This window comes from Pristis pectinata, chromosome 14 (genome assembly GCF_009764475.1).
Source record: "Pristis pectinata isolate sPriPec2 chromosome 14, sPriPec2.1.pri, whole genome shotgun sequence".
Taxonomy (NCBI): Eukaryota; Metazoa; Chordata; class Chondrichthyes; order Rhinopristiformes; family Pristidae; genus Pristis; species Pristis pectinata.
In genome coordinates, this window is record NC_067418.1 from 29,259,717 (window position 1) to 29,279,438 (window position 19,722).

General features: G+C 37.0%; 1 protein-coding gene across 1 annotated transcript in view; it reads right to left on the minus strand.

Moving 5' to 3' along the window:
• Positions 1–351: 351 nt before the first annotated feature.
• rras2 (RAS related 2) overlaps positions 352–19,722 on the minus strand; it is a 64,239-nt gene continuing 44,868 nt past the window's right edge. The window contains exons 2-6 of the mRNA XM_052029480.1: positions 15,190–15,277; positions 13,479–13,581; positions 9,228–9,336; positions 3,131–3,249; positions 352–1,977 (exon numbers count right to left, since the gene is read on the minus strand). Coding sequence (XP_051885440.1) covers positions 1,890–1,977; positions 3,131–3,249; positions 9,228–9,336; positions 13,479–13,581; positions 15,190–15,277 — 507 coding nt within the window. The 3' untranslated portion in view covers positions 352–1,889. The remainder of the gene's footprint in view (positions 1,978–3,130; positions 3,250–9,227; positions 9,337–13,478; positions 13,582–15,189; positions 15,278–19,722) is intronic.

Below are 19,722 nucleotides of genomic sequence, written 5' to 3' on the forward strand. Positions count from 1 at the left end.
AACTCCTTGCATTCGATGCACTTAGTCTACATTCCTTCCATGTGCTTTTTGCCCATTCTGCACTGCCCACTGGATTTATTTTCCCCTATATTTGACTGTACCTGCCCCTCAACTGTACATGATTATTGATCCAGTCTAAATTAATGTCAACATCAAAACCCAAGTCCCCAAGATTATGCAAACAGACATTATGCAAGGAGAAACACATTCTGCTCTATCTGAATGGTACAATGCAGCAAATTCAGTGAAATATAATATGACAGAAGAAAACAGCACACTACCAATGCTGCAATCAGATTTCAAGACAGCACTTTTTATGAACGAGAGCAATTCATTTAAGGAAAAGGCACTGAGACATTTGCAGTCAACAATCAATGATTACTAATAAATTTAATTTTAAAAAGTGTCAAGGCAAAGGAGGCACAGAGAAAAATAAGTCTTCCATTAAATTAATCATCCTTTATTCTAGCACCAGAAGCTAAACAAGGGTGTAGTAAGATCAAACTTCAAGGAGTTGATGCGGAGATAGTATCAGGATTGTTGTGTACATCTTTTCAGCAATCCAGCTCAAATCTCAAACCAAGTTATTCATCCGCTGAACTTGTACTCAGAGACCATTCACAGTCAAACCCAAAATTATCAGGAATTCCTCAGATTCCGGACTTTTAACCTAACAGATCCGCCTTCCGAAATGCCTGGTCAGAGCATTCTGTAAAATTGAGCATGCTAAAGTCTGTGTGGGTACACTTTGCAGGCACATGACCTGATACAGCTAGGTACACCCAGCTGCCACAAGGACATTAGGAAAGTATTACCACAGTTTTGTAAATCATACCTATAAGTTTGTCAGTTAAAAGTGAAATGTGAGAATTAAATACTCATCTTTACATATACACAAGTTATGCTGTGAAAGCATATTTGTTTACAAACATATAAAAATACTTGTTAACTAGTTTGATAAGAAAATAATGTATAAAAGTATATAGCAAAACATTTAATCATCTTCATCAATGGAAGAATCAATTCCATCTCTTTATATTACATGAGGAAAAACAACTACACTTTAGCACTTTGAATCCCTTATCCCGAAATACAGTCACATCAAAGGAAGACAAATAGAAGACTTGGAACTCCTCAATGATGTGAAATTGTTTTTTAAAAAAATTGATGTTCATACCCAGTGAAATCACAGGTGTTTGGCCACATTGATTCCCAAAGATCTCTCTGGACTGCTTAAAATAATACAGTAGACTGACTGGATTTTGGCCACTGGAACAAACTGCAGCATTATATGAAACTCAGACTCTTACCAATAAGTGTTATTTAAGGCTTATTTCTGTGTATTTTATCTAGGGCAAAGAAATGACCAATTCACCCTTCCTTTGTTGCCCTTCACTTATAATCATTTTGATACTTATTTTTCTTGGAAATCAAGGATCCTTATGTACAATAGGTGATTAGCACATAATCATAGCATTAAAAAGTTAAATGGCACTGTGGACAAGACATGTAAGCATGGATTTTAAAACACCTCAAGGCAAATTAGCTCAAATCAATTGTCTACATTCTGAATTTTCTTTCCTAACAAATAATAGAAATATCATTCTTGAAACAAATGGGAACTGTGACATTTACATAGCAGCCTTAGTGTTTATATTCCTTAAACTTCACCTCCCTGCCTTGGGGCAAAGAGGTGACAAAATGCTCTCCCTCCCCACCACCCCAATCAAGTGCACATCACAGCCGGACTTTTTATTAGACTAAGGCAATCTGCGACCAAATAGTAAGCATGCAGTAAAGAGGCAATATTGATTGACACAAATGTTTTTTTGAAGGCAGAAATGGGGGCAGGTGGTTTGGCAGCTGTTGAGAGCAGACAAACCAGCATCTCAAATTAAAACACAGTGGCAGCCACTACTGTCTTTTTCATTCCGTGATGGCTCAGGAGAAGGAGGGCATTCTTGCTCTTGAAATCTCCTGCGGAGAAAACAAAATAAGTTAATATCTGTTAAGTGAACCATTTTCTGTTTGAATAATAATGAAGAATTGCTAAACCAAGGTGGATCCCATTGTGGCCAAGCCAGGACTTTGAAAGCCATCCAGTTTGTCCTTGTTTATTTCCTTCTATCCTTGCAAATCCCTTTAAGATGTATCAAATTATCCTTTGAAATCTTATGATTCGATCTGCAGCACAACTTCAGGAAGTGCACATCCAGATTACAGCTTAATGCATAGAAAATTACTCACTTCCCTTCTAAATACTCCTGAGAGCAACTTTGAATCTGTATCACCTGATTAACAATCTTCCTACCAATAAAAATAGCTTCTTACTTTGAAAACCATTCCTGACAAATTTGCCAATTAAAATCTCCATTATCTTTCTTGTTTCCCTTAAATTTCACTGTTATCCCCAGCTTCACAAATCATTCCAAAGCAGCAAGGTTCAGCTTCAGTAATGCTATTCTGGTAAATCTCTTGTGAAATGTCTCCAAGCATAACTGAGGTGTGGTGCCTAAAAGTATAATTATATTGATTTTGGACCTGCATCTTTACTGAAGATATGCAGGATCATGTATAACAGCCTTACCAACTCATCCTGCTACCTTTAAAGATTTGTGCACAGAAACTGCACTATATCAATGGTTCCAGTTTCCCTATATTGCCTCTTCTAATTCTTCATTGCAAAATTCATCAGTTCACTTTTCTGTACATGAAAATTAATCCACATCTCTGGCTATTTTTCCAGTCCACGGAGTGTACAACAGATGGTTTTCAAGATTATATTGAGGACTAAGGCAACAGGCTATTTTAGATCGAGTATCATGCAATGGAAAAGGGTTAATCTAGCAGCTCAAGGAGCTCAACAACAGAGGGGCAATTTTATTTAAAACAAAAGTTAAATCAAAAACCATCATCTTAAATCTGAACAACTTTTCACACAAAGTTGTGGAAGGATTTCAATTTTAATTGACATTTATTCCAATGCAATTTCACCCATTTCATAGAACAGAAGAGCACTGGACAAGCCCATTTGACCCACAATGTTATGCCAATCTTGCCAAGACCATATTCACTATTATCCTTGCCAAGGGAAGGCAGATACCTTACATAAAACACCAGTTATTCCTACCTTATAACTCGAACTAGTTCATGAAAAGCCTGGTCTACATTCAAGCGAATTTTAGCTGAAGCCTCCATGTATGTTACTTTCAACTGCCTTGCAAGCTGTAGCCCTTCCTCTGTTGTTATCTGCAAAGGAAAGATGCATTAAATATGCCAGATCTGTACTTTGAACACAAAAATGTTGGTGGTTGGTGGGGGTGCATATATTGGAGAAGGTAGTATATAGTAGATATTGTGAATTGAATCTTAGAATCAGGATCAAACTAACAGGACTATGCTTTTGTTTGTCCCTTTTCTGCATGTAGGTCCCGGAGCAAGCTAACATTACTACCCTTCCCTAATTGGCTTGAGATGACGGCAGTCAGTCACAGCAGTCCTTCTATACACTCAATTTAATGAATACACAGGAAGCAAAAAAAAGTGGTTAGTGCACATTATCAATATTCTTATTTAGTAAAATTGCAACACTTAAATGCCTACATATTCAATAAGTAGCAGCTCCACTCTAACAAACTGCAAGCATAGATCTTTATCCTTAAAATAGGATGTCACATGGGCTGTTGCAGTGTGCTGATCAAGCCACATGCAGCCTACTAGTTGAGAAACACCTGTTTAATGGACAAAACTGAGCAGATGTATGGGTTTCCAAATAAATACTTAGAGGCTGTGTTTCTGAGGGGGGAGAAAAAGAGCATTGGATGCAATAGTTAAAGATTTTATTCCATCTATTGACCTTCAAATCTAAATAATTTCAAATTTCTGAATTTAACCACAAGATTAATGAACTCAAATAACCTGGTAACAGCCCACCCAAATAGCGACAGGAAATTTTATTTAAATAGCACCTTCACAGTAAAATAACGCAAGATGCTTCATATAAGCATCAAATACCCAAGTAGTCTCTATAGTCTCCAGTAATTTACTGAAACTATAAAGGATCCAGAGACTTGTAGTGAATTCAGATTTGGGATCCCTCCACTTCCAACATCCCTTCTCTTGTAGGCAGAACGGTCACCCACAGGACATTGTGTACACTGCCTTTAAATAGGGAACATACCAGTAACCACACACTTGGAACCCTGAACAGGTGAGGACAGAAGCAAGTTATCCACACAGAGCTCTCAAGTATTGTTCAAAAAAAATATACTGCTTGCCGGATTTTTTATATAAATAAAATGGTGCATCCATAAAATAGTGCATCCATGCCACAAGACAAGATAAAAGTGGAGTTCAATCACAATGTTGTTCAAATAATGGCAACCATTTGGCCCACTGCAGATACAGGCCAATTTACAAAATGAAGTCAAAATAAATTGTGTTAAACTCTTCCATCATCACTGCTGAATACAAGCGGGGGGAGAGTGGAATCAACCAATTATATTTATATTCTCATATTCTGCTCCAAAGTCAACAGAACCTATTGCATGGAGGTGAGTATAACCATTCCCATATTTAAGAAATACCTGCCCCCTCAATTCCCCCAGCAGCTACCTACCCCCCTTCACCCAGTTCCCAATGCATGAGAATTATCCATAATTGAGAAAAAAAAAATCACATGTACAAAATGCATTATTTCCATTCTGTACACTTCAATGGTGCCATTCATAATCTGTTGCTCATTTGGGGGGGGGGGGTCAAATATTGCAAAACATTTTAAAGGTAACCTTCAACAACAAATATGTGCAAGCTAACACCAACTACAATTTATATTTCTATATTCTAGCAAATGACTTAAGTTTGGATAGAATCCTCTCATTGAGATACCAACATCACACAGAAGCAAAATGGCAAGTTAATTCTCAGCAATACAAGTTCATCCATAGAAACATCCCAGATATGTCTCCAAGCTTGTAAAGAGGATACAAATTAAATTTTTTAGTTTTAGCATTTGAAGTCCTTTGGCCAAGGAGCCTCTAGGTTTCAATGGGCACAAGGAGATATTCGGTCAAATAGCAAACTTTAAGGAACATTGTATACAAAACTGGTTGTACTTGGTAAATTGATTAAATGCACTCTGAGCATTCATCAGATTAAAATCCGTACAACTCTAACACTTAGTACACCACAATGATCAGGTGAAGTGCAACACACAGCACACAACCTGAATCCTAACAATTATCTCAACTTTCTCCCCAACTTTATTTAGGCACATTTCCTTCATGAGATCCATTACACATGTTGAAATAATTGGCAGACTTCTGAGACACAAAAAGCTGTGTGCTTCCTTTTTGTGCAATGCTTCCAAATCCTTCCATTTAACCAAAAGACCCTTCATAAATTTTCATGCAACTTCATGTCTAGCCTTCCTTTCCTTCTGAAGCTTGAAAAGATCACTGCTTCCTGTTCTGCACTTAATCACTTAATGTTCAAGTCTCTTCAGTCTGGTTTCTCTCCTGTGCACATCAAAACTGCTCTCCAAGTTATCAAACTGACTATAAAAACTGATGACACACTTAAGTGTTCCAGAAAAATGGAATTTGAAATTAATCTCACCAGAACTCTATTCTGGTCTCTATATTGTTCGATGCCAAGTGAAATGACTCAAGACTCGATTTGAAAGATTCATGTTTGTATCATCCAATTTGGTTTGCATCACAGCACCAGAAAGCCCTAATACAAGTCAAAATGACATGTGCAATGACTGGTCAACTTTTCTTCACCTCTTCGTACCTCTCCAAATTCATCGTCAACCACAGCATTCATGTCCACCACCAACTCTTCACTGTCACAGGGCACCCACAGAACCATTTGAAATAGACTTCTTTCACAAAGACAACTCCAAAGTCAAAAGAAATAATCTTTGCTCCTCCTCATCTATATCAACCCGAGGAATCAAAACATATGGCGTCAGTTTCAATAAGTAATCAACTTATCCCTATGTCACTCAATTACCTCTTTGCCATTTGGGTCTTTGTTCAGGAGTTTGACGATCCTTAGCATTTTCTCATTAAATACTGGGCAGACCATAACTATTTCTGGCACCTGCCATAAATGCTCTTTGCCACAATTCTTCATGTCTATCAGATCTAAACTCTACTCCAATGGTATCTCCTGCAGATTCCCTTCCATGCCAAGTCCCACATATTCACTTCAGTTGGAAATTGTTTAAAGAACAAAATGTCTGTCCCCCTTCCTGCTTGTTCTAGTAAATTACAAAGTTACAGATCTGAGAGAAACAAAGCTTTCAAGCTGTACACTTGAACTGTCTTTGCTCATTAGTGAATACATTCAAAGCTGAGATGGAAAAATTTTTGGACACTAAAGGGAATCCAAGAACATGAAGTCTGTTTTCCTTCCCAATCTCCAAGTACAGGATGAGATATGATTTTGAATGGAGCAAGTTACACAGTTGTTAGGTCATGCCAGTTCCAAGATTGTTAATTCTTGGACACAAGATAAATATTTTCAGGTTAATAACACAACTGGATTAATTTTTTTTTAAGACCTCTGCAATTACTGTCAGCACAATATTTGGGGAGATTAGGAACTACTCACACTTCTGTTCTCACAAGTCACTGGGAGTGGCACCAAATCTCTCTCAGCCTCTCTCTCCATTTGTAGTCAGTGTCATTCTTGTCAAATACAATTTTTTTTATTAACAATGGATAAAGAAAACTTTAGAGGTGACAAAAGTGGTGCATGTGAGAGAACAAGTTGCAGGGGACAGTATACAACAAAGGGAATATGACTAATGGAACATCTCTGCCAAGCATGGAGCTGATGGGCAAAATGGCTTCCTACACTGTAATAGGTGAATAAGTAAAACCATTTATTGGCACCAACAGTTGATTGTCAGTTATACTGCATATGTTTGAGAAAAACTTGCATGACTAATAAGTTTCCAAACTTTTTGCCTTGTAACTCCCCGAATCACAACAAAACACGAAAGCACAAAGTTTATACAGACATTAAGGCCTCACCTCATACTTTTGATAAAACTCGAAAAAGTAGAAAACAATGTTCTAGAAAACAAGAAACCCAATGTTTAAAAAGATAGCTTGTTACATAAATAGAACTGAACAAAGAAAACGTAATGTAGTTAAATCAGACCGCACTAGGCTTAGATCAGAAATTCATGAAGTAATCCTGCTTACACAGGCTTGTTCAGCTGACTTGCAAGTTTTCTGTTCACTTCAATTTCAGTTAACAGCAATGCTGCCAGTCCCAACATTACTAATAATGCTCGTCACAAAAGGAACAAACCACATGATTCAACATGACAGCTGTGTCCATGAGAACAAATTGTATTAAAGCAAACACGAGTATTTCTACTGTTCAGCAAACTTGGATCACATCAAAATTTCCTGACTACTAGATCATTGATGCAAGGCACTATTAATATTAAAGAGCCCGAATTGGTCAGCTTTTATCTTTTGCCATGACAGCATGAAAATAACAAAGTTTACTTGGTACCCAGAGAATGCTCCCTGGTTTACAGCACAAGGTACTAAGCTTACAAAAAGGAGATAAAATTCAGCCAGTAATCTCCAGAATCAAAGCCGCTTTTTAATAGTTTGTGCCTAAGTTTGCCCTTCATAAAATAAGTTAAAAATTAACATAATGGTAAGAAAATGAGCAGATGCATGCCAATTACAATGAAACTAGGGAAGTCTCCACAGTTGTCCATAAGAAATTCCAGTACTGTATTAACTATTTTAATAGAACAAGATCCAAGACCTTCATGCTTTTTCTGGTGAGTGTTTATGTCAATACTTTCTTATACCCACCTAGCCTGGTCCAACCACCAATTACACTAACTTTTCCAGTCAAATCCAAAAAACAATTATCCTATAATAATTGAAATACTATACTTATAGAAAAAACAAAATACTTGAACTGCTCAGTTTATGTAATTATATTCAACAGCCACAAATTCCAAGATACCGATTTTTCTTTAAACACTGCTGAGAACAACAGGGACGCACTCATAGCTAAGGATCACCAGAAGCAGAGCACAACAAGATGCAATTTGAATGTAATAACTAATCATCCACTGCAAATCATTCTATGAATACATCATCCATGATACTTGTGCCCCTTAAGAGAATGTTGCTAAGTTATAATAAATACAAGACAAGAATTTAACATCTTACTTATTTGATTCTAAAGTCTAAATAGGTGTTTAAGAAGTCTACTACTTAAAAATCACATCTGTTAAAAGGACAGAAAGGGCAAGACTGATTTACACAAATGAAAACACCAACAAAACAAATATCAGCAATATACCACAGTATTAGCCTCACATACATCATTATTGCCCTCTCCCATTTTGGATAAGTAATTTAGTTTCATTATCCCTGACAATTCAGAATCCCAAACTACTAAAAAAAAAAGCTGCTTAAATTCACCAATGTGGGCAATGCTGACATGGATATTTATTGCTCATTTCTAATTGATCTTAAATTCAGTAGCTTTCTGGGGCATTTCAGTGGGCAGTTTAAAAAGTCAACCACAGTGCATTAAGTTTGCAAGCACATACACTAAACCAACTCAGAATGGCATATTTCCATTCCTAGAAAGAAATTAGTGAACTAGAAGGGGCTTTAGAACAATTGAACTGTTTAATTATCATAATAAATAATGTCAACCAGTCATAATCAAAGCAAAATATCTGCATGTCTGGACTTGAGACTAAAATATTAAAATGCAATTTAGTGAAGCCAGTGTTAAAAAAATAGCTGGTCATTTTCCTTGTTAATTGTTTAAATTTGTTTCTCCCGAATAAATAGTTCAATGATCAACTTGATATCAAAAAGCTTTCAATTGTCAGAATTAAATTGGTATTGCAATTTGGTACATAAAGTTGGTGTATTAATTCAATATTTTGAGCATTCATAAACCAAAGAATGTTGGTGGCTTAGAAACAAAAACATGGGGAAAGCACAACTTCTGACAAATACAAACCACTTACTTTTAAATTTCATTCCAAGAAGGGTTTAGCATTTTAACCAAAGTAGGTTTCAATCCTTCTGACATTTCTGCATATGTCAGGAAGCTACACATCAGTCAAAACTCAAAAATCACTCACCCCAGGAGTTTACTTTTATTTTTGTTGTCTTCACTGTTCAGAGTCACTAAAAACAAGGTCACTTCCTGGTGCTTACCTGCCTTTGATGTTCCAAGTCAGCTTTGTTACCCACAAGGATCATAGGGAATTCATCACGATCTTTCACTCGAAGGATCTGTCTTTGGAACTTATAAATTTCTTCAAAACTGTAAAGGAAAATAAAATATCATTAGAACAATTTGACAAGAGTCCTTCATCAAACAACAATAATTTATATTCTTCAGAAACCGTAAACTCCAAAGGAAAAATTAATCTGTTTCGCACCAGTCCTATTTTCAATCTGACCCAAAATGATCAAAGGTTTCCAAAAGCTTTTGCTAGATTTGTACCATGTTTCATTATGTTTGGTTCAGCTATGTTTTTTTTAAACTATTGCATATTAATACACAAACGTGGAAATGTTTTGACTTTATTGTACTCCCCCCCCCCACTTGGTCCAATTTCAATTGATAAAATCAGTGTAGGCAAGATCTGAAGGTAAATAGCCTTCAAAACTGACTAAAAACACCACTGATGGTTGGCTTCCAGAAATTAATGGAAAAGTATTCCAGAGTTGAAGTTATCACCAAGCCAAAATTAATTCAGAGTAAACCAATTGACACAAAGAAAACTGAAGAAATGCAAGAAGAAATCATGTCTCATACTTGCTAACACCTAGTTTAAAATCACCAGGTGTGAAGGAACTAAAAATTAAGATTAACCACTAGCTTTTCACAGCCTGGGCATATGTTAGTTTATGACACTTTCAAATGACAATTCCTAGTGGAATTTGAAATGTGTATTGAGCAAGAGAGATTGAAGTAAATTTTGAAATGTAGAGGGGAATCCTGCTAAAACCACCATTACTTTCTAAAAACAATTTCACAATCTTCCCAATAATTCAATTCTATTCACTGATAAAAGTATGATAATTGAAGATCTCAATGACTCAATACAACATAGCCACCAACCAATGCCTCTCTGCACAACTAGGTGGGGGGGGGGGGGGGGGGGGGGGTGGAGAACAAGGCTAAATCATAGCCATTTTCAACTGACATTCAACACGTTTAATGAACACGTTTTAACAAATGCGTTCATTAAAAGTAATCAGAATTGTAAACCCAAATTGTCTAACCACTGCCAAATTCAGAACTAGTCAAAAGATCAAAGCTGAGACTTTCCTGGTTAATGTAGTGCAGCTCCACATGCCAACTGAGTAAATCAGGAAACTAGTGTACAACACACCAAGGTTTCTGGCCTTGATCATATTGAACTTAACAAAGGATTTGCAAAATTCATTTAACATTTTAATCAAATATTTTAATGCTGTTTCTATTATGCCCAATTCCACACTTCATTTTCATGTATTTTGAAGGTGACTTCTAAGATCCAAGTGGTTCTCACACTCAAACATTGTTAAACAGATGAAAAAACAAATTTCTTTCTCATGAACTGTTGATTGCAGGATCAATAGCATACTGCTCTATGAGACCTATTCTCCTGGGATCTGGGTTTAAAATGTACACAAATTATCAATGTGTGTTCCTCCTGATACTGTAACAGTGCAGTTGAAATTACAGCAGAATCTACAGACTCAGAGTCCACTTTAAATACAAACTACCAAATTGCAAGCAATCAACTACCTTCAATAAAAGTTTCTTAAAAACTTAAATGACAGGCATACAAGTGAAAAGCAATAATAACTATCACTCACTAGGCAAGAATGGGGCAGATTATTCTTTGTGTTTCCAAGGCTGAATGCTAGCAGAGATTTATAATCAGACTATGAAGTGTTTCTCTGCTGCTTTAAGGCTTGAATTTCATTACAAAAAAGGCAAGAATCGCCAGTCAGGGATGTGGACAAGTTCAAGTGTCAGATGAAAGGCTGACATTTAAATGGGAAGGGGGAGCAGAGAGATTGGGAGCTGTGGTCTGCAGGAGGCAGAAAAAACAAATTCGGTTCCCTTTATAGTCATCATTTCTCTCGCCCCCCCCCCCCCCCCCCACCAAATCATCCATGCTTAACGGAACTTCTTTCTATAAGCACAGTCAAAAATACACCCAAATTTATAGACTAAGAACGTTTACATACATGATGAAATGTCATATCTTAAGACATCATGCACGCAACATAACACAAAATCAAACACCAAGGCTTGCCACCAACCTACAGCACAAGAACTTAAAGATGAGCAACTCAGACTGCATCCCACCAGACATGACACTAAATGTTAGCAGCTGCAGCAAATAGAGGAAGATGGTGGTCTCAAGTGGTGGTCTGTAGGATATTAATCCTCATCAGTAGCAACCATTTTGCCCTGCACTAACAGCCGTCTTAGCAAATTCCAGAGTAAAGGATAATGAAATAAGGACCGCATCATAAGAAATTCCACTGAAAGGAAATTACATCACGTTCTGCTGCTACAGTTCCAGGACTGGGATTGATTGCAAATAGGGCCAAAATCTCTTAGGATATTTATTACACATTCAACAACCATCTTGAAAAGTATTCCTGCAAATAAAAGGTCATCTACTCCAATTCCTCGACAGATTTCCGTGGAGTTTGCACCATCTCAGTACCAATTTCAGCAGCATCAGTGGTACACAGCTGGTAAAGCTGTTGCCTCACAGCTCCTGACACTCAGGCTCAATTCTGACCCTGGTAGTATCTCGAGTTTCACGTTCTCCTTGTGACTGCATGGGTTTCCTCCAAGTGTTGCAGTTTCCTCCAAATGTCCCCAAAGACATGGAGGCTGACAGGTTAATTGGCCATGGTAAATTGTCCCAGGTGTGTAGCAGAGAGAGAGAATCCGGGAGTTAAAGGGAAGGCAAAAGGGAGAAAAATGGGAATTCAGTGGTCATCTCAGACTCAGTGGACAGAAGGGTTTAGTCAGTGCAGCACAACTCCATTGAAGTTTTGACATAAAACTACACATACACACAAACTGAAATTGGTACTCAGGCAGAAACATTACAAATAAAAAGAAATCAAAAAATTTCACACTTTTACATTAGATCATTGTCATTGGGAAGAAAGGAGAGGCTTAATAGATATGTAGAACATGCTAATAATCTGAGGACATTTGATCCTGACTGCCATTCGATATTGAGAGCACTCCCTATGAAATGATCCTCATTGAGGAATAAAAACGAATGTGCAATTTGTCTGCTGAATAAAAAAAAAATCCTGCTGATCATGTAAAATGTGTCAGATTGACAGAAGTTGGGATAATACAAACTAAAGGAAAAATACAAATACTGTGGCAAACGTAAACGTTTGAGTCTGACTTGCCAAAGAAATAGGCGATGAATGACTCATGTCAGTAGATTTGGAATTCCAAAGCCCTTTACAACAAAACAAAAGGTGGGGCACCGCATCTTCCCATTCACAGATAAATTCAGGCAATTACTAATCAAAAATTGGGGATCACAGTAAAAACAAATATCATTTGGGATTACAGAATAAAAACAGAAAATGCTGGAAATATTCATCAGGTGAAGCCACATCTATGGGAAGACAAACAGTTGACTTTTCAGGTCCATGACTGCTCGTCAGAACTGGGATGGAGGCGAAGAAACTCAAGTTGCCAGTGGGGGTGGGGGGGGGGGGGGGGGGGGTGTGGAAGAGAGAGAATGGGTTGGATTTCTCAGATAGGATAAATAGGTGACCAGGATTATACCCCATCAGACATTGTCACTCCCTCACCTCCCTCTATGTCATTATTTTTGCTTTATGGAAGAAATGTGTGCCATTTATTCCCCCCAAATGACCTGAAATGTTAACTATTTCTCTTACCACAGATGCAGCCTGGCCTGCTGAGTATTTCCAACATTCAGATTTTACTTTAGATATCCAGCACCTGCAGTTATTTTGATTTTCATCCATTGGAATTAATTGACTTTACAATACCTCTTAGACTATCACAGCATGAATGGATAAGTATGATAACCATAGATTTGATATGTGATTGCTGCAATTTCATCCCTTCTCTCCACCATCAATAAGTGACGGTAATTTGAGATTTAAATAAGTACCTTCACCATGCTGCTGGAAGGAGCATCACTAGTTTACAGGATAAATGTGTCTTTTCATTGTACAATCAAGCAAAACAGATAATTTGAAGCTACTCCAAAATGGGCACACAATATCAACCATGTTGTTTGATTAATGTAACTCTACAAACCAGTGCAAGATTTCATGGTAGCCCAATAAATCTACCTACATAACAAAATACTGCATGTTATAGCCCATTAAACTTTCTACACTCTGCAAATCCACATCTCTTCCAAGTGATATTCTCAAACCTACCTTCCTCTATCAGTTACAGAGAAGACCAGCAGAAAACCCTCCCCCGTCCTCATGTACTGCTCTCGCATGGCTCCAAACTCTTCTTGTCCTGCGGTGTCTAAAACTAAATGACGAAAGGAAAATTCACAAGATTAGTTGAAAGCCACATAATAGACAAAATACAAAAGTGCAATGAGTTGTAATGATAGATCATTGACCTGAAACATGGATTTCATTTCTTGCCACAGATATTGGTTGACTTGGTGAATATTTCCAGCATTGTTTTACCAATTTCCAGAATCTGCACCTTATTGCTTTTTAAAATTCCAACAATCATTAATTACCACACTTCTAATGCTTGGACAAAAAGCATGTTTCCTTAACCACTATTAAGAAATGACAATTCAACTGCAAAAATCATGAATTATAAGAATTTGGAGTGTCCAAGAAAATATTACTTTTTGCTTGATGAATTAAAATTTTGCACCATTTTTCTTAAAAGCCAAATTACTAAAAGGAATTCAGCCAAGGTGACTTAAAGGTCACCTGCACTTTGGTACAATAAACACTTGAAGTTAAAGGCATGAATCAAATTCATCACAAGAATGGCAGCAGTAAACTGGTGGTCAAAATTTGGGTTACAGTTTCAGCCTCTTATCTCAGTTTTTTTTACCGTCCAAAAGGCAGGCCAGATCATTCTGGACCAAACCCTAGTTTCTGCCAGATACTGGTAGCTGAGCAAGCTCACCTTCCACAACTAACAGGTTCCCAATGGGGCTCTAAGCAATTTTAGGCACAGTGGGGCAACTAGTAAAGCTGCTGCCTCTCACTTCTGGCAACTGTTTCAATTCTGACCTCCAACAGAATTTGCACGGGCTTCCCACGAATGATTTCCTTCTTCCCAGGTCAGGTTAACTGGTCGCAGCAGGGAAAACTATTTGGGGAACGGCATTACTCTGAGTTGGAATAGACTCAAATGGGCCAAAACTGCCTCGTTCTACGACACAAGAAAGCAAGGTCTTGGGCATTGAAACAAAGCCCCACCAACCTTTAACACCACAACAACAAAATGCTTACAGAAGGCTTTTTAATCAAGAGCATAAAGTGTCAAATAGTCATAGTATAAAAATCTTTTCAAATAGATTTAATAAAATATGAAAAATTAATATACAGAATCACTAATAATTAAAACATGAAGTAAAGCATGACTTCTGATTTATGACTCCATTCCACTGGAGTGGCTATTCCTATGCCAGCCTTCAGCATAAAATCCATACAGATCTTCAATGAGCCTCTGCTCTGCTGCTTCCAAGGCAAATGCCAGCTATCAGCCAGCACACAGTTTAGCCGAATATTATTTACACTGCATTCCATTGTAAAAGCTTTTCAAAGGTTACAGTGTGAAACTACTAATTGCAGCATTCAAAAGGGAGCTATATAAATATCCAAAAGGAAAGAATTTACAAGGCAATGGGGAGGGTGGGTGGAATGGGCCTAGCTGGATTGCTCTTATATGGAGCCTGTAACCAGACTGCAAATTTCAAAACAACCACAATCCTGTTTGCACATTTTAAGTTAGACTCTGGAAAAACTGAAGAGCAACAATTCAAGATCATTCCAATAAAGTGACTTATAAATGGTCAGTCAGGGCAGGCTTTAAAGTTGATAACTTAGAGCTTTCCATGAGCTGCCCATAAAACCCAAGGATTTACTCTGATATCAGGATACTTACTGTCCAATCTTGCTGCCCTGTCATCAATAACGCACTGCTTGGTATAGGAATCTTCAATTGTCGGGTCATAATCCGTAACAAAGTAAGACTGAAAGAAGAAAATATTTTTTTTTAAAAAAGTGTTCATATACACAAGCCAGAATTCCAGTAACCACAACCAACCAGTCCCTCCCCCATTTCAGATGGAGGTTCCATTTTTGGTGCATTTTAATGGCTACAAAAGTGGAGAATTGTTTTTTTTTTTAAAAGCCTTGCATGGCTCTCAGAATAATACGATGACACAGCATACTTGGTTGATCATGCCTGTGATGACTGCTGTAACATTTCATTCTCTATGGTAGTTTAAAATTGACAACACCATCAACAATTACTGGACCTTCCAAAAAGTAGTTCCATATTTTTCTCATCAAAACTAACATTAATGTATACCTCCACTGTTTTACATCTGCTCTCATAGCTAAAATTTCTTATTACTATCATCATGCCTCATCCTGCTTCTTCCATTGTGAAAAGCTCCCAAGTTTTTCATGTCTTCTCAAATACAGTGCACTTAAAATTACAACATATTCTGACTGTAGCCTAACCACTATTGCAGCAAAGCTGACAGAACATCTTGGCTGTTGTGTTACAGTATATACCCTGACTCAAAATCCAAAATTCCACAGTCATTTTTATAATTTGATCCAGAAGTACGTACACTTAAGAAATTACATGATTACAACTTTCACTTCCATTCCTGCAGGACCAAGTCCAAATCCCATTTCTCCAAAACAAAGCAGATGCAGCAATGATCCTAAAACAATCACCCACTTTTGCTTGCTTGCAGCTGGATAGGTTTCTACATATTAGATTTTCTTTTAAGCCATTTAGCTGCATGATATGTTAGATAATTTAGTCAGTATATTTTAATTTTAAATTATAAATTAATGGAATTTTTCAATTAAAAGATACAAACATACAAAAGTGTAGGAAATGGTTTTGATACAGTGTAAGCAAGCAGTTCTGGAGGTTTATATGGGGCCGGAACAAAATTGAGACTGCTTAGATGTACTTATTTAAGTTAGAGTTTGCAAGCAAGATGTGTTTGTCGTCTTAGTCTGATTGTGTTTCCCAAAGGCAAAATGTCACAGGGTATTCACAATGTACCGTTCAGTTCTTCTCAATGTGTAGCCTAAAAAAGAGCATCAGAATTTTATAAAGATAATCAGGGTATACACTGCAATGTTTATGGTACATCTCTCAATCAACAGAATATGGATAGTAGCCACTGAATCTACAGCAGAGGGTAGTGAAATCAGACTGATACACATGAAACAACCTACACATGGTAATCATACTTGCCAGCTGCATTCTGCTTCATTTTTTCTTGAAAGGTGAATTTAAAACTGCAAACTGAATTGAGCTGAACTTAACATACCCAATGGTGTTCCTGTTCAGCTGAGTGGAGGTGAATTTTTTTTTGACACTTCTAGCTGTGCTAAATGTTAAAAGTATTTGAAGCTGACTTTTTGCACCTGAAGTGGAAATGGTAGCTGCACTCTTATATTGCAGTAAACTTACCATTTTATCACTGTGATACAGTTTTAAAAACCATAACATGCTGATAGGCAGAGCTGCTGAAGATTTGGAAATGTCATTTCAATTTGGTTGCTTGTGTGGGCCAAATCACTAAATTCAGGATGCATACAGCTCATGCAGTTACAAGGACTTTAAATTTGATTTGAGTCCAAACAATTTACCAGCTTACAAAGTAACTGTACTGAAATGTCATATTAGAAACAGACTTAGCCGATTTGTGTGGTCAAACATAAGGCAGTTAAAAATTCCCCTGCATGGTAGGGGTGGGAGTTCCTGCTGAGGTTATGGAAATGCAGGGAGAATTGGTTGACCAGGAGTAAGATTAACTAATGTAGGCTCATGGCCAGAAATGATGCGCTAATGGGCAACCTGTGTTAGTAATAGTTTATTGTTGCAACAGAAACAGACTGGTAAATCCCATGTCTGCTTCTAGAAATTGACAGAGCTTCAAACTGCACGGCTGTTATCCTCCCATTGGAACACCACAGACTAAGCAAAGCTGCATCAGTTGAACTGACAGACTTATGCAGCATCCCCTCAATGCTGCACAAAAACAGAAACTTAAAGCTGTCTGCTATTTGAAACACTTAACAGCTGCATAACTGAGAACGTGATTTGGAACTTTTGTTCCCTTCCCATGCTATTCAACTGTCAGTTTATTAAAAAGACAGTTTATTTAAGAAAATAGACATTATTTTTGAAGGGTTCAAAGGTTTGAAAACCTCTAATGAATCAAGTTCAAGAATGTCTGTTGTCATTCCAAAGCAGTATACGAGCACGCAGATGCTGGCCTTTGATTGAGATGCTAAATTGCTCTCAGGGACACAAAAGATTTCATGGCACTGTTGAACGACAGTGGAGTTGATATAGTGTAATAGATGAAATTTATCTTTCAACTAACACTGATTAGCTCATTAACATCCTGTTGCAAATTTAACTAGTATGCTCGTAACCATTCTGAGATTTGAATTCTAATTTCCCCAATTATTAGTCCCAATTTCAGGGTTAGAAATCTGATTATGTACATACCACCTTGTCAAACGCACAAATTTTGAGCAATTTAAGCAACCAATTTTAAGTGGAAATACTTCCTAAATCAATATCATTTCAGAAGGTCAAATACCACAACAATTTTTTTTAAAATCAGGAGATGGAAGGACAACATACAATGAAGATTCAAGTTACCCTTGGTTGACATTTGATGGAAGATAACTTTAAAATTATAATGATGAACATTATACAAACACACAAGTAGCTCATGCTTATTGATTAATTCTGTTTTGGAAAGTACCAAATAGATTTATTTTAAAGAAAATAGGTCTGCATCTTTAGGATGAAGAGTGGAAGCAAATTAGTTGAAAGGTCCAGTAACTGTTATTGTATCATATTAAGAATATGAAGCAGTATTTAACCATTCAAGTTTGCCATATAGCTTATATATGGATTCTCATCACCATAATTCAAATATCCAAATCACTACACTGAGCTACAGCTTCCAAAAAACATTCAGAACTTCAAATGACAGAATATCCAAGATATTTCAAAAACGTTTTGCAGAAACTGGGCAAAAACTTGGAATATGCCTGTTGGTGCAGCTGTTGGATCTTAAAGTGCCTCACTAGAATTTTAAAACCAAAATGTAATTTTAGATGCAGATTTTTAGTGACCAGTTATTGAAATCCATCTTATCAATAAAACACTAATCTCTAAATCTGCCCAATAAGACAACATCACCAATTATGTGGACCTAAACATACACGTAGGCTTGACTACTTCAATGGCTTTCAAGTTCATGCCTTCAAACAGATTGCAATGAACTTACAGGTCCATTCCAAAAGCTCACACAACCCTTAACTCAAATCAGCAAAACTTGTTACCCGCCCCGCCCAACCCCAGACAGTGCTATTCCAGTCAATTTTCCCAATAATCAAGTTCCCAGTCAATTTAAATGAAGGTAATGGTTAACATTGCATACCAAAATGGATGGCTGTTGTCTCCAGAATTCAGACTGAGCAACAGCTCACAACAAATGAATCACAGAAAGGAAACCACACCTTCAACAATGCCAGTATCCCAAAAAGCCCAACATATATGCTCCACCAAACTGCTATAAATCACTTTAAAAAGCAATGCAATTAGTCAAATGATTTTGAAAATAATTTAAAATCAAATCAGAACATGCTAACCACCAAAAGTGAAGATTAAACCAGATGGTATCTTCTCCATAACCTCCTTTAAAAAGGAACTACAAAACTATAGAAAATCAGCTTATTAACAAATATCAATTTGCAAACACACAGCATTCAGACAGCACTTCAATCTTGGATTTCAATGCTACCCTATTCCAATGATAGTTTATTTGCAGAAACAACACTCGTTAAAATCATTAAGTTGAGGCTAGTTTTTAACTTAAAAAATGTTGTTTTGAGAGATATGCAAGGTCCTTGGAATTGTGACCGGTTACATTCTTGAACAGAGTGCAACAAATTTATTTTGAAACAGCACCTTTGACAATGTTCCCCACCTCAAATAACTGAAATGCAACATGCCATTGCAAAAAACTACATTAAGTCTTCACAACAATGGTGGAAGCACAAAGAAAACAAGTTTTGCCAAACATGAACCACCATTGAATGTCAGATGCAAAGTGTATTTCAGCTAACAAAGTTAACTCAGTTAGTATGGTCCATCTTGCAGACCTCTCCCCTTTCAAACAAGTAATGAAGTTGTGTCAAGGAGTGAGAAAGATAATTGATGAAAAGGTCAAACTGAAATGTTCTCCAAGTACCTCCACATATGCTGCTTGACCACCTGAGTATTTCCAGCATTGTTTTCATTTAGCTAAATGATATAAAGCTCAAATGACTTCAACACATTCATGAGTCCTTTTAAAATTGTTAAAGCAAACTTCAAACCCTACCAGTTTCATGAGTACAAAGCTGTTTGTGATAAACA